This window comes from Labrus bergylta, chromosome 5, assembly GCF_963930695.1.
Source record: "Labrus bergylta chromosome 5, fLabBer1.1, whole genome shotgun sequence".
NCBI lineage: Eukaryota > Metazoa > Chordata > Actinopteri > Labriformes > Labridae > Labrus > Labrus bergylta.
This window is the reverse complement of record NC_089199.1, coordinates 1,688,723-1,701,849: the sequence shown is the minus strand read 5'-3', so window position 1 is coordinate 1,701,849 and position 13,127 is coordinate 1,688,723. Positions and strand designations below refer to the sequence as shown.

The following is a 13,127-nucleotide window of genomic DNA, read 5'->3' as shown; positions in this document are numbered from 1 at the left end:
ATCCTGTAAAAAATGCATGCATATATAAATATACGTCACAGACACACACACACACACACACACACACACACACACACACACACACACACACACACACACACACACAAAGCGGTTTTCTGTTCACCATAACTGAGTATCTCCCTCACAAGCCCTAATGCAGCCCAGAATAACTACAGTAAGTAGTTAATCCTGAATGAATATGCATGTCTCTATAAAACAAATATGAACCCAGTCAGATGCGGTATTTCACACATCCACATTCCCATGCTACACATGCTAATGCCAGAATTTTCACGGTTCAGAGAGCTGTTGTGAAATGATACAAAAACTACTGTTTTGATGACGTGCCAATATGTGATCATTGGCAGCGCACTAAATTAAACACACAATACCACTCCTCTGCCCTTAGGCTGCAGGTGTAGTGGACCATCACGCTGAAAAGAGAAATGCAGAGAAATACCTTGGCAAAGAATAAAGTATTCACACAGGTCAGTGAGACCAGACAAATAGTTTCTCTTTCACACTGCATGTGGCCACAGGGCTCTCTGCTTGTCCATGTGATCAACATAAATCAGCAGACAAATGTCAGTGTGGAGCACACAGGCCAAAGAACAAAGTCCCAGACCAGTGTCAGAGCATTTGGTACCAGCTGATGTCCCCCATGAGCCTGAGAGCCAGACTAAACACTAACAAGTTCAACAACGTGTACACACTGTGTTCTTGATTGATTCAATTCTATTGAAGTGGTTGAAAATGTGGAAGAAGATAAACACAACAATATAGACATTTTTCAAAAATCAGATTTTTACAGGATTATGTTTTAATGGTAGGTATCCTGCATTATAATGATTTATATGTAAATAAACATTTGGGTTTCATACAATTTGGTCCCTACTTAAAGCACAAAAAAAAGAGAACATCTTTTCCTAATGAGAAGGAGCAGCCAGCTCATCTCAAACCACAGACACAACAAACTGTTATTACTAAACTGGTTCACACAGGAACAAACAAGAGAGAAAGAAGTTTGGGAGTAAACTGTATGTAGCACGCTGTGTATATCACAACTCTTTGACAGAAGAACTGGAACACACACAAGTTTTCATTCAAATAACATCCCGACCTTTGAGACTCCACATGGGTATTACTCACAGGAGACAGATGGTGTGTGTGTATAATGAGTGTGTAGGTGTGCTAGAAATGTTCCTTAAACAGAGCTAAACAGTAACACATGTAGGTTTTTAAAATTAGAGACAAACATCTGCAATAATTGTTGGCCATCTTCTGCCTTTGCTTCCTGTTCCTTTAGTTAGCAGGGCACATAAGAAAGAAGGAAACCAGAAACTAGTAAATGATAAAACAATAAATGGACTTGTACTATAGCACGAGTCTTCTGACCACTCAAACCACTGATACAATACATGTCACATTAACCCATTCACACACTGATTGCAGAGGCTGCTACAGAAAATGCCCAACTGCCCAGCAGTTCCATCAAACTTGTTCCCTCGTGTTGAGTATGCAGCAGGAGCAGTTTGGGGTTTAGTGCCTTGCCCAAAGACAGTTCCACATGTGACTGAAGGAGCGGGGGATTAAACCCCCAACCTACCGGTTGTGAGAAAGCCGACTCTACCACTGAGCCACGGCCGACTGTTCTTTTACAAAACATATCTGAGTGCAGAAACTTGTACGGCAGAAAAATGTGATAACAATAAATAAATGTTCAGTACTGAAAGCACACCTACCTATCTTGAACCTGGCTGTTGCTACAGGCCCCTCAGTGTTTCCCTCATACAGGGGAATGATTGTGATGATGTACTCTGTGTCGGCCTGCAGTCTGGACATGGTGTGAAACTCACTGTCACCAGGGACCTCCACCGTCTCCACGTTTCGACCTTTGTAAACAGAAAAACAAGAATAAATTGACTTGTATACAAATATGTAAAAAAAAAAAAAAAAAAAAACGATGCTGACTGTGACAAATGCAAGATGTTGTTTAAAGTTGGAAGTTTTTTTCCGGACCTGTAAATGGTCCCCAGACCAGACGGTACGCCCGCGCACCAGTGACGCCTTTCCACCGCACGCGAACGCTGCCCTCCGACTCCGTCTCCACAGATAGCTGCTGAACTGCATCGAGGCGCACTGACACACACAATATCAATAACACTATAACAGGATACAGTATCACTTTATGAACAGAACATAGCCTGTATCTTACTCCTTTTTAACTTGAGTGGAAACATGTATTATATAATGACTTGTGTTTAACATATTTTACATTATCCTATTACTGCACAAATGGCATTTTCAAAGGGGGGTCTCACATGTTCGGGCATTGAGGATGGACGGGGACGCAGAGTTTCTGGGGAACAGCGGGTAGAGGCTGATGACGTACTCGGTGTCGGGCTGAAGAGACTCCAGCGTGATGGAGTTAGAGTCTGCAGACAAAGACTGCTCCAACAGCTGAGCGGCTGGCTGACCTGCTCTTCCAATCACACAAAAGAGATGGAGAGCACACAGGAGATCAATTAGTGCACAGAGTTACAGTCTGTCTTCAGACAAATGAGCTGACAACAAGCTGTTCATTCAGTTTACCTCCCTCACTTCTGTGTACAAAGGTTGGCTTTAAGCCAGCTGTAGATTAATGAGTGTTTGTGTTGTTTGCATATGCATGTAATGTATCTGCTCAGGTGTGTGTCAGTATCTGTTTGTTCTCTGTCAAACGTACACACTTGCCAGGTAGAGGGAGAAACAGATACAAACAGCACACCTCTCATGAGTGGGTATCTCAGAATACCCACAGATCTTATTTAAATACTCTCACGCAAGCTCCATGTGAGACTGGCACTCCTGCCACAGGTTCAGAAGGAGAAAGTGTTTATATCAGCCCTCAGGGGCCACTTTTCTCTTCTCCTGAATCATGCCATAAGCACCCAGACACCCTTACAGCACTGTGATCCGTGCCACACCCTGTCTCTAAAACACCAGGATAAAGGGTGGAGATCCCTGACATCAGTAAGAGTTTTTACTGTCTATGTTACTTCAATAATGGTGATGATAAAAATGTATTTGATATTTAAGGTAATGAATGGGCAAAAAAAATCCTCACTGACAGTCAGAGCCCGAGGCTGCAAAGGTGTTAGAGAAGCTCATGTTCCTGTACTCAGCCTTAAATGCTGTACATTCTTGACATGTCTCAAACTGGCTACCAGCAGGCTAACTGTTGTCCACTCCTGCAGCTTCTTTCACTTTACCCATCCGTCATTCTGCCAAGATTATTTGTAAGTGACAAGATAACTCTGTCAGCAGTCAACAGAGCATAAAGATTATTTTGTAAATTTTTTCAAAGTGAAAAAAGAGATGTTGCTATAATGCACTTTGAATTCTGGGTCTTTACTCTCAGATTATGTATGATTCAAAGTTGAAATTCATTTTGTCTTGTATTGTCAGATGTATGGACATGTGTTGAAAAATTTATCTGTATGTTTGTTCTTGTATAAGATTAACCTAACAGTAAAAGTGTTGCGTTTGTCTATATGTTAGTTAAAAGTGTAAAGTTTTTGGTCAGTATTTTTCCTTTTAATGTATACCCTCAATGTATTTTGTTTTTAATTTATATTTAAATTACTTCTAGAGAACGAGGGTAAATAGACAGATATATTAGTGTGCCTGACCTCGTGGTCCATAAGTGAGTCTGTAGCCCTGGACAGGAGAGGAAGGCCGATCCCAGCCCACAGACAGAGAAAAAAAGCCAGCCTGGACCAGACGTAGACTGGAGACCCCTGGCAAAGACCCTGTATGTGATGAAAATAAGACATTGGAAGTGAAATAAAGAGGTTGTGTTTTGGCAGATGTAGTTTAGGTGTCATTTACTCACTGGTTCTTTGCTTGGCAGAAACAGACTCTCCCACACTGTTGGGGTATTGGGCGATGACGGTCACCAGGTAGTCGGTTCCTGATCTGAGCTCTCGTGCAATAAAGTTCCTCTGACTGGCAGGTAGAGTCTCCTGCAGGTGCAAAGGAGGGGTCATCTCTGTAAACATTGACGTCTCAAACAAGTTTTAGCATAGTCGACGACAGATACATAATGATAGATGGCTGCCAGGGAATACAGAAGGGAATTTTACCCTTCACCTTGCCAAAATGTAATCTCTACAGCACCTACGTGAAGAAGATCCACCCATTAGATGTGTTTATACTCAGCCTGAATTGAAGGTAAGCGTTTCTGCAAATTGCAGTTTGGTACTTGAATCTAGGTCATACAAATACTGATCATCATGCATCAGAAATATCTGTCAACACCTGGGCTGCTTCCCAATACCCTGACTTCTATATTATTTAGTGTTTCAGAGAAATATTTACTAAGTCACAATACACATATTGTCAGTTTGCCAAAAACACCAGGATCCAGCATGAAACCCATCCCGTTGAAGATATGTCAAATCAAGAACTGTGCGCCAAAGCAAACTAGAAAAACAAACGACTGTGACAGTTGTATGCACTATATGCAGTAAATCAGTAAAAACGATGTGACTTGGACTGCAGCTGGTGACCCACCTGACGCAGTTCAGAAGTTAAAGGCTGACCCAGGCCAGAGAGGGGGACATACTGGACCACGTAACCACTCACAGGCCCCCCCGCCTGACTCCAACGAAACTTCAGAGCATCAGACGTCTGGCTTGTGAACTGGATGTTGGACGGACCAGAAAAAGCCTCTGAGTGGAGGACAAGGGGGAGAGGAGACCAGAGGAGAATAAGAAACAGATCAAATGAAATGTATTGGTTACTGTCTATGTTTCATTATACTAAACTGATATTAGTAAACACACATACCGTCACTAGCGTACACTCCTCCTGCTTTTGAACACACTCTGGGGCTCACAAGGGGAAGAAGTGTGTTCAGTAGTTTAAAGTCCCCAACAAAGGAGGTGAAGTCACTGCTGGGCTGGGAGGAGATCTGAGCCAATTCATTCCTGTCTGCACTTTTTATACCTGACAAACACAAACGAATTGGAGCAAAAAAAAGAAATCACAACGTCTGAATGAGAGTACTTTGAGTCAGAAAGGACAACCTACCAACTGCAAAAACATGCACTCCTTGACTGCGTAGCTTCTGAGCTGGTTCCTGCACACTGTCCTGTGACTTCCCGTCTGTGATCAGGATCGTGATCTAGAAGTCAAATAAGACCCACAGGTAGAATTAGACACAAAACAAAATACATGTGTCATAAATGAAGCTCTGTATTTCTGAAACATGAAAGAACAGCTGCTCCTCAGACCTTCGGGACATCCCGGCTGGACGTAGGGTTGAAGAAGTTATCAGCGACAAACTTGAGACCAGCACCAGTGTGTGTGTTTCCCCCCTTATAGTTCAGATCCTGCACGGCGTTGACCAGCTCAGTGCCATTCAGGTAGGTAGTAAATGTAAATTCAACTCTAGAGGGTGAGAGATTGTGCATCCATATTTAATTCTGTACCTGCAGTGAGATTCTCTGTTATTTCAGGTGCAGGAAAGGCATGATCAAATATTAATCCCGTTATTCACCTGGAGGTGTCACTATACTGAATGGCCCCAAACCGTATTCCTGACTCGCTGACAGCACTTGCAAATGGCTTTACGATTCCAGCCATAAAGCCTTTGACCTGCAGAAAGTTCAATCTGCCGATACTGGAGGAGCCATCGACCAGGAAGACAATATCTGCTGCTATCACATTATTACACCTGCCTGTAAGCACAAGTGTTGAGGATGACAGGTGAGCACATAAAGATCAACACTGTGTTCATATGTCAACACACAAATACATGAAGGAAAGATTATTTTATACCCTGAGCTTCAGTCTGTGTAAAGGAGGAGAGGAGGACAGCCACAGTGAATACCCAGCTCCACATCTTTACAACCTGCACACAGAAAAGATATTCTATTATTCGAACTGAAACAAATCCAGCTCATTTGTTAAAAACAGTTACAACATCATGCTATTATCTAAAATAGATCCAATGTGCAAAATATTATTTTAAGAGAAAATGCTTGCAGACTTTGAGGAGTCTTTTTTCTGTTTGCTCTCTCCCTTCTTCTTCTGTCTTTATGTCTTCAGCTCATATTAAGTCTCTGTGTTAAACTATCCCCTCCATCCCACAGCTACTTACTATTTATCCACATTGAATTTCCTGTTTCTGCTAGTTGCATGATCTTGTCACTTTCCTGTTCAGCTGCATCCCATTAGTCTTTTTTTTCCCGGCACATGTTGGGTAGAGAAGTTCCGTCCTGTTTTTGTCTGATTGTCTGTGTGGCTTTAGAGTTTCCACCATTGATCCTGCCTGTATCTGCTCTGACCCACCTACCAGCCTTGATTTCCTGCCAAACCTGCCTTTGAACATGTTTCTTGGTTTAAATGTCTGTCTCACCACCAATGAAGTTTATTTTAATATTCAAGTCAAGCTTTATCAGTCTGCCCAGGTTCTGTTTACAATTGTGTTAGCATTGTAGCAGTACTGTGAATGACCAAGCCTTAATCTAGCAGAATAACACAAACTTGAGCACGTATTGAAAGTAGAAGAAGGGAGGGATATGTAGTGTCTTAGAGCATAGCTGATCTGTGTGAGTATCACCTAAACACACATTCACATAGTTCAGAACTCTGCAAAGTGCTAGTAGGGTTGGTACATAATAATCCCTCTAAATACCCAGAAACTACAACCACAAACATTTACATCTGTTGTGCTGTCATTTGTACACAGTTAAAAAATGTATTTGGGTCATAAATTATGATCCAAACACAAAATAGAAAGCTACCATTTAATGGTGAGTTGCATTTTATAAAGGTCTTAACCTCACCTTTGATGATGATGTCATTAAAAACAGCAAGGGAAATTATCACATGTGCTTTTTCTGTGAAAAAATGGTTTAATACTAGCAGATGCTTTATAGGCATTTTAATAAAGACGGGACTACTTAATTATAAGCACAGTTATCACATAATAACTGAGTGTACTGTCATCCACTGAAAAACATAAAACCTTTGAGACTGCAATTTTTGGGTTCACTTCTGACACCAATGAACTTTTTCAAAACACTTGGCAATAAGAGTATTATGTTTATGTTTTACCTATCTCTGCTTACTAGACCTGATTTTATTTCATCATGTGTGCTGTCCTTAAGATTTGCATGTTTTTGATTGCACCGCTTTTCTAAAAAAATAAAAATCTGACTTTATAATGACTCAAGATTTATGTGAGCATTTCAGAACAGTCACGTCACTTCCCTTAAAAACGGTGAAAAATTCAATAACTGACTTACCTTCCTACAATGTTACGACGTGGTTGTCTGATTTTAACTCACTCAATAATTATGTTCCAGCAGTTAAACCACAGGCTTTAGCTCTTTCTCTGTGACTTAACTGCATGCTGTAGAGACTCCCACACTCCTCTACACACTGAAAACAACATCAACAACATCAACAATCTAAAAACCATTGAACACATGAACGGTGTAAGCATAAGTGCACATGTGATTTAAATACTTTGGGGTATCTCAATTGAGCAATGTTGACACTATTTACAAATCCATCAATGGAAAAAAAAAATGCAATTCTTCTTGTTTTTTATGACCAAAAGCATCTCTACTGTTATGACTAGATACATCTAAAAGTATATATACTGTCATCTAAAACACAAAGAAGAAAATGTGCAGAAAAACACAAACCTATAACGTAAAGTTTCCTCTACATTGTCTCCCCGTCCTCTTTCCTCTCATCAGAGCAGATAAATGGCCTTTGGTCAGAGTGAGGAGGATCAGACTGTCAGAGCATGCCCCACATCAGCTTCAGACTTCACTACTGTAATCAACGCCAACTCACAGATTGTGTGTCTGTCTTTGGTTACTATGTGTCTGGAATGCAGATGCCAGAACCTTGGACAACATGTACCAGTCTAAAAAAATGAAACAGACTTTTGCTGGGTTTTTTTAGACCCCGTGTAAAAGATGTTCTCAATCTGGACTCTGGTGTTTTCGCCCGTGTCATCTCAGGTTACAGCGTCACTGACGACAGCTATAACCCTCAGCCAATTTCAGTTCAACTTTGATCAAGTAAAGAAATCCATACTGATGTTTGGGAGCAGCTCTCTTCATAACAACTTTCATAACTCTTCATTCACCTTTTTACATTGCACGACACAGTGGCTTCTGCAAATAGCTGACAGATGTTGACCCAATGAACCAAACCTCTGATCTACTCCGTAGAGCTCAAATTGTTAAAGTAAAGATTTTCAGCAGCAAACCCATGAGAAATCGCTTAGGAAGATGAATCCAAATGTATAGTAGAAGCGGGATAACCACAGACAGAGATGATGTTCTAAACATATAAAGGAATGTAAAGAATATCAATGTCATCTGAAATTTGCTCATTTTCATTTCTTGGCATTTTCTGACCCAAATCAGACCAGAGTGCCTACGTCAGAGCCTGCCCACATGAAAGACAGTTGTAGTCGACACATGCTGACAAGCTTGATAACATTCACAGCAGACACAAAACTACATTAAAGGACATTGTATATGAAATTTATTACAGCTTACAGCCTCCACCACACTTTGGAAACACATACATTCTTAAAATATTTCCTCTTAAGATGAACAAGATAATATCACTGCCATACCATAATCACAGCTCGTGGACAGCCAGTAGCATGTTAGCTTGGCTTAGCATGAAGAGTGAAAAAAGGGGGGAGCAGCTAGTCTGGTCCTAGCAACACAATCCATGAGCCTAAAGCTGGTTAAGTAAAGGGTCATATCTCTGATTTGTTTTAATATGTACTGTATAAAACTTAAATTTACAAATTACATTGAGGTTTAAATTGCTACAACTAGCCAAACAATGTTTGGCAGAATACCACAAGACCATTGCTTAAAAAAAAGAAAAAAGATGAAAATACAACAAGCTATGGCATGTGAATTTGTAAGCTTTAGATGTGCTGTTAGGCAGACCCTGGACAGAGCCTGCATGCTAGCTGTCAGGCACACTAGCAATCTTTATGCTTAACTAAGCTAAGCTAACATTAGCATATTCTGGTTGCTGACTTATTGCACAACAGTAAGTAGTTCTTATCTGATTACAGTGAGAGTGCTTACTTTGAATAATGTTAAAATATTTAGTTAAGGATAAATGTTCTGTTAGGTATGGGAGCGCCTTTTGTTTTTCAAAAACATTGTGTGTTCAACACTTACTACACAGTACTGCAGTACTTGCATTAAAAACATGCAGTACTGAAAATAGGCATGGGAATCTGCTTTCCTTCTCCTCTTCTCCCCTTCTAATTTGTTCAAGAATGAAAACTTTCAGACACAGCCTGAAGCCAGAAACTCATAATTACCCTTCAATGTTTGTTCCCACTGAAAGAGCCTACAAACCAAACTGTTTCAGAGCTTTTTGTCCCACACATGCAGCTTAATATGTTCCAAAGGTCCAAAGGCCTTTTCAAGATTGAAAGTACCTATTCTAGGACTTCTACCTATAAAAAAAAACCAATGTACAATTAGCTTCTGACAAACCACACCAGCTTGCTCACCTCTTATGTTATTTTTCCCCTGTGAGGAATCTAATGAAATGATGTTTAAAGTAAGCAAGCCAGGAGTTGAGACCACAGTATCTACCCACAGCATAATCTATTCTGAGCAGGTCCATATAAGATAACTCAACATTTCATAATTGAAAGGCATTAATGATTCAAAGGCCCTTAAAAATGCCAGCTGAAGACTAAATCAAGTGGCAGTAAATATTCAAAAGACTGGAGTTGTGTTCCTTTCCTGCCACCTCATCAACAAACCACAGACCCATTTTAGGTCTTTGTCAAATCTGTATTCTCATACAAGTAAAGATGTTAATGGTGTACATTAAACCTTGATACTAGCGGTGGCATACCCTAAAAAAACACATCAGCTATATTCTAATTACCCTGTATGGATATAATGTGTTTTCTATCGTACAGCCCAGTTCTGGTTAAACCTCGTAAAACATGACTGCTGAGGAATGTCACAGGTATACAATGATTTTCAACATGTAACTGCATTATTTAGTGCCCTCAACATTTCTAATTAACAGGTGAGATTGTTTTGGAGAGGTTTAGTCAGCTCCAGTTGATAACATTGTGAAAGATTTCCTGAAGGAAACTTAAGGTTAAAACAATCCACAAGGACCAGCAATGAGCTGAGCTTGCATCTTCTGTTTTTGAGCCAGAAGAATTGATTCAAGGTGAGTACATTTTTGAGTTTTTTTGCGCTAATAAAAAAATTAAGTCGGATTTGTTCATAAACTGGCTCCATTGCCAGATGATGTAATTTCTGATGTAGGTATTGAAACAGCTCAAAATAAAACTCTTACAATATACAATAAATGAAATAACTCAGTAACTACATCACATGTTCATTCTGAGACTTAACTACTCCCACATTCACAAGTTTTTATGAAGTACTGTCCTTGGGCCGCACCACCTGGTGTTTTAAAAAGATGTAGTAACTGGCTCTGTGCTGACCACACAACTACAGGCCACCTGGGAATCAAACCAAATGCAAATAGTTCAAAAGTCAATGACACATTGGCAAAGTGCTACTCAGAGCCTAATCAGAATCAAATGAGGTCTTAAAGGGGAAACTAGAAAATAATCCAGTACTGACAGCATAAAGAGAAGGATTTTCCTTGAACAGGAAGACATAGAGATAAGGACTCGTCCTTAAGAGCCTCTGGTGGGAGCTATGCTGAGTCTGGGCTTAGCTCTCTGAAAGCTCCGCTCAGGCATGATCACAGGGCTGTGGTTTAGTACAGATGCCATTCTCCCAGGGGGGCGACAGGCCACAGGGCACTGCAATGTGACAGAGTGCAGAATTGTGTAAGAGCCAGGCTCCCTCAGCACAACATCAACCCAGGGACAGCCAGTGACACATGTGGACAGGGAGATGGAGGGGTCAAAGGGGGATGGGATGTCACAGTAAATTACCAAAGTCTTTCAAATCTGCTCACACATCAGGATTTCAAGTACTCGGAAGCCACAAGCTGCAGGTCACATGAACAGAGGAGTTGGACGCTGAGGCTGTCTGGGAGTCTAAAACAGGAAGGACTGTAACCCTGTCACCTTTGACCTCCACCCTCGGGTCAAGTACAGCACCCTTTGCTTCAACTAATAATGGATTATCAGTCAGTTTCTTTATCCATTCCAAACAAAATTTCTAAAAAAAAAAAAAGCTTTTGAAAATCTTCCCTGACCCTTTGTTGGAACAAGTTCAAGAGAGTAACTGATTTAATACTTCTTAAGTATTTCACAAGCTTTGTATTGTTGTGAAAAAGAGCCAGATGGACTAAATCAGGGGAATAGCTGCATCAATGGGTTATGCTTCTCATTCAAAGACATGAATGAACTGAGATGACAAGTCAATATCTCCTAAAGATGGTTTAATCCAACATAAACACAGTTGAGAGCCATGTTAGCACCAAAAAGTCACAATATCCCCTTACATGACAAATGCCTTCAATTTTTTTTTTAAATGCCCCATTGTTTATAAAATATTTAAATCTAAACCTTGCATGAAAACAAAGTCCTCTTTCTAAACCTCAAGCTAGGATAATAAAAAAATGTCCTGTTTCAAACACACATCAAACACACAGTAACGAGAATCAGTCCTCCACAGATGACACACTTGGGATCATTCCAGACTGCAATCCTCTAACATAGTGGCACGCCAAAAGCTTAACCAAGCAAGTCTGCAACAATGCAGTCAATGAAAAGATGAGAGAAGAGGGAGGGTTAAGGTGGGGCATAGACAAAATGTCTAATCAGTCCTAATAAAGGGTGTTGAGATTTGAAGGGGATTTCTTGCCTTTGCGTGAGGTAAACCACAGCAAAGACACTGATGCCCTCAGGAGTGAGTGGAAACAAATGAAGATACAAAGACAGTAGAGGAAGCAGAGGAGTGAGATTCACTTCCTCTGAGCAGCATCATGGTCTATAGAAAGCGAAGTGCCCAATCACAAAATGAGTTTAGCTGAGGTCAATGTGCTTGTGTATTCCCCGCTGCCCTGTGCAACTGTAATGAAGACTAATGCAAGCAGTGTCTGCAAGGGCAAAAGAGTAGGCTATTACAGGTTTTACTGAGTTGTTCATTCTTTAATTTAAAAATGAATTACATGTTTTTCTATCTTATAACCCAGGGGAATAGTATGAGAAACTATGCTTTCACAAAGCTGATTATATTAATCGGATTAAATGTCAGTAAGGTTGAAAAAAGAGGCGATGAATGCTCTGCTCGGTCTTGTTCAAAGTCAAGTTTTTTGCTGCAGGGAGAGCAATAGGCTCTTCAGTGATAAGACGTCTATAGGTTCAGCAGGCAATAAGAGATAATCGCGCACCAGTATATACTTGCGGAGTCAATTAATTTCCATCCATCCATGAGTGATACGCAGACATATCACCATTAAGCTATGCCCCTGTAGCCTTTACTTCAGAAATACATCTTTACAAACTGTGCGCAACTCCTGCCCTATCAGCAGCACTCCCTTTAATTTTAAAGAATTAGTGCGCATCAGAGTTGGTACATAGCCCAACACAGATTCTCCTCTCCCCGCTTCTGCTTCACCTTACCTGGGGATCTCTGCTCCAAGCACTGGGCAACAGTCTGCCGCTCCCCACCTTTCCACGTGTGGCATATCCAGCACTGTCTCTCCGTGAAGTGTCTGGACACACACAAAAGTGATGTTAATCCCAGTCACCGGTGTCACAACTTCAAAATGCTCAACAAAGCAACTCCACGATCATGCACTGCAGCTCAATACGTGAACTTGTGTTGGTGCATCCCACGGAAGACTGTCAGCAGCAGTGTAAACGCTATTTCTGATTCCTGAGGCTGCCTTGAAAAGCGTGGGCTGAACACAAGCAGCAGCAGAACAGTCCAGACTTGTTTGGATGCCTGAAGGGGCGTCCTAAGCTCTCCCTTTCTCTTTTTTTCTATCTTTGCCTCTTGTCCCTCCCTGCTCCTGTCTGCAAGCAACGCAGGTTACCAAGTTAAACAGAAACATAAAAGCCTAATAATTCCGTTACTTTTTCAGGTAAAGCGGGAAACTCAGGGTCACACAATTTTACGAATTGT

General features: G+C 40.9%; 1 protein-coding gene across 2 annotated transcripts in view; it reads right to left on the bottom strand.

Moving 5' to 3' along the window:
- col7a1 (collagen, type VII, alpha 1) overlaps positions 1-12,889 on the bottom strand; it is a 58,809-nt gene extending 45,920 nt beyond the window's left edge. Inside the window, exons 1-12 of one of the 2 annotated variants that reach the window (XM_065954524.1) lie at positions 12,623-12,889; positions 5,824-5,896; positions 5,543-5,723; positions 5,277-5,433; positions 5,074-5,167; positions 4,831-4,989; positions 4,555-4,712; positions 3,875-4,004; positions 3,672-3,791; positions 2,322-2,477; positions 2,020-2,139; positions 1,743-1,892 (exon numbers count right to left, since the gene is read on the bottom strand). In XM_065954524.1, coding sequence (XP_065810596.1) covers positions 1,743-1,892; positions 2,020-2,139; positions 2,322-2,477; positions 3,672-3,791; positions 3,875-4,004; positions 4,555-4,712; positions 4,831-4,989; positions 5,074-5,167; positions 5,277-5,433; positions 5,543-5,723; positions 5,824-5,887 — 1,489 coding nt within the window. In that variant the 5' untranslated portion in view covers positions 5,888-5,896; positions 12,623-12,889. The remainder of the gene's footprint in view (positions 1-1,742; positions 1,893-2,019; positions 2,140-2,321; positions 2,478-3,671; positions 3,792-3,874; positions 4,005-4,554; positions 4,713-4,830; positions 4,990-5,073; positions 5,168-5,276; positions 5,434-5,542; positions 5,724-5,823; positions 5,897-12,622) is intronic. The other variant, XM_065954525.1, reaches the window with a different exon arrangement.
- Positions 12,890-13,127: the final 238 nt, after the last annotated feature.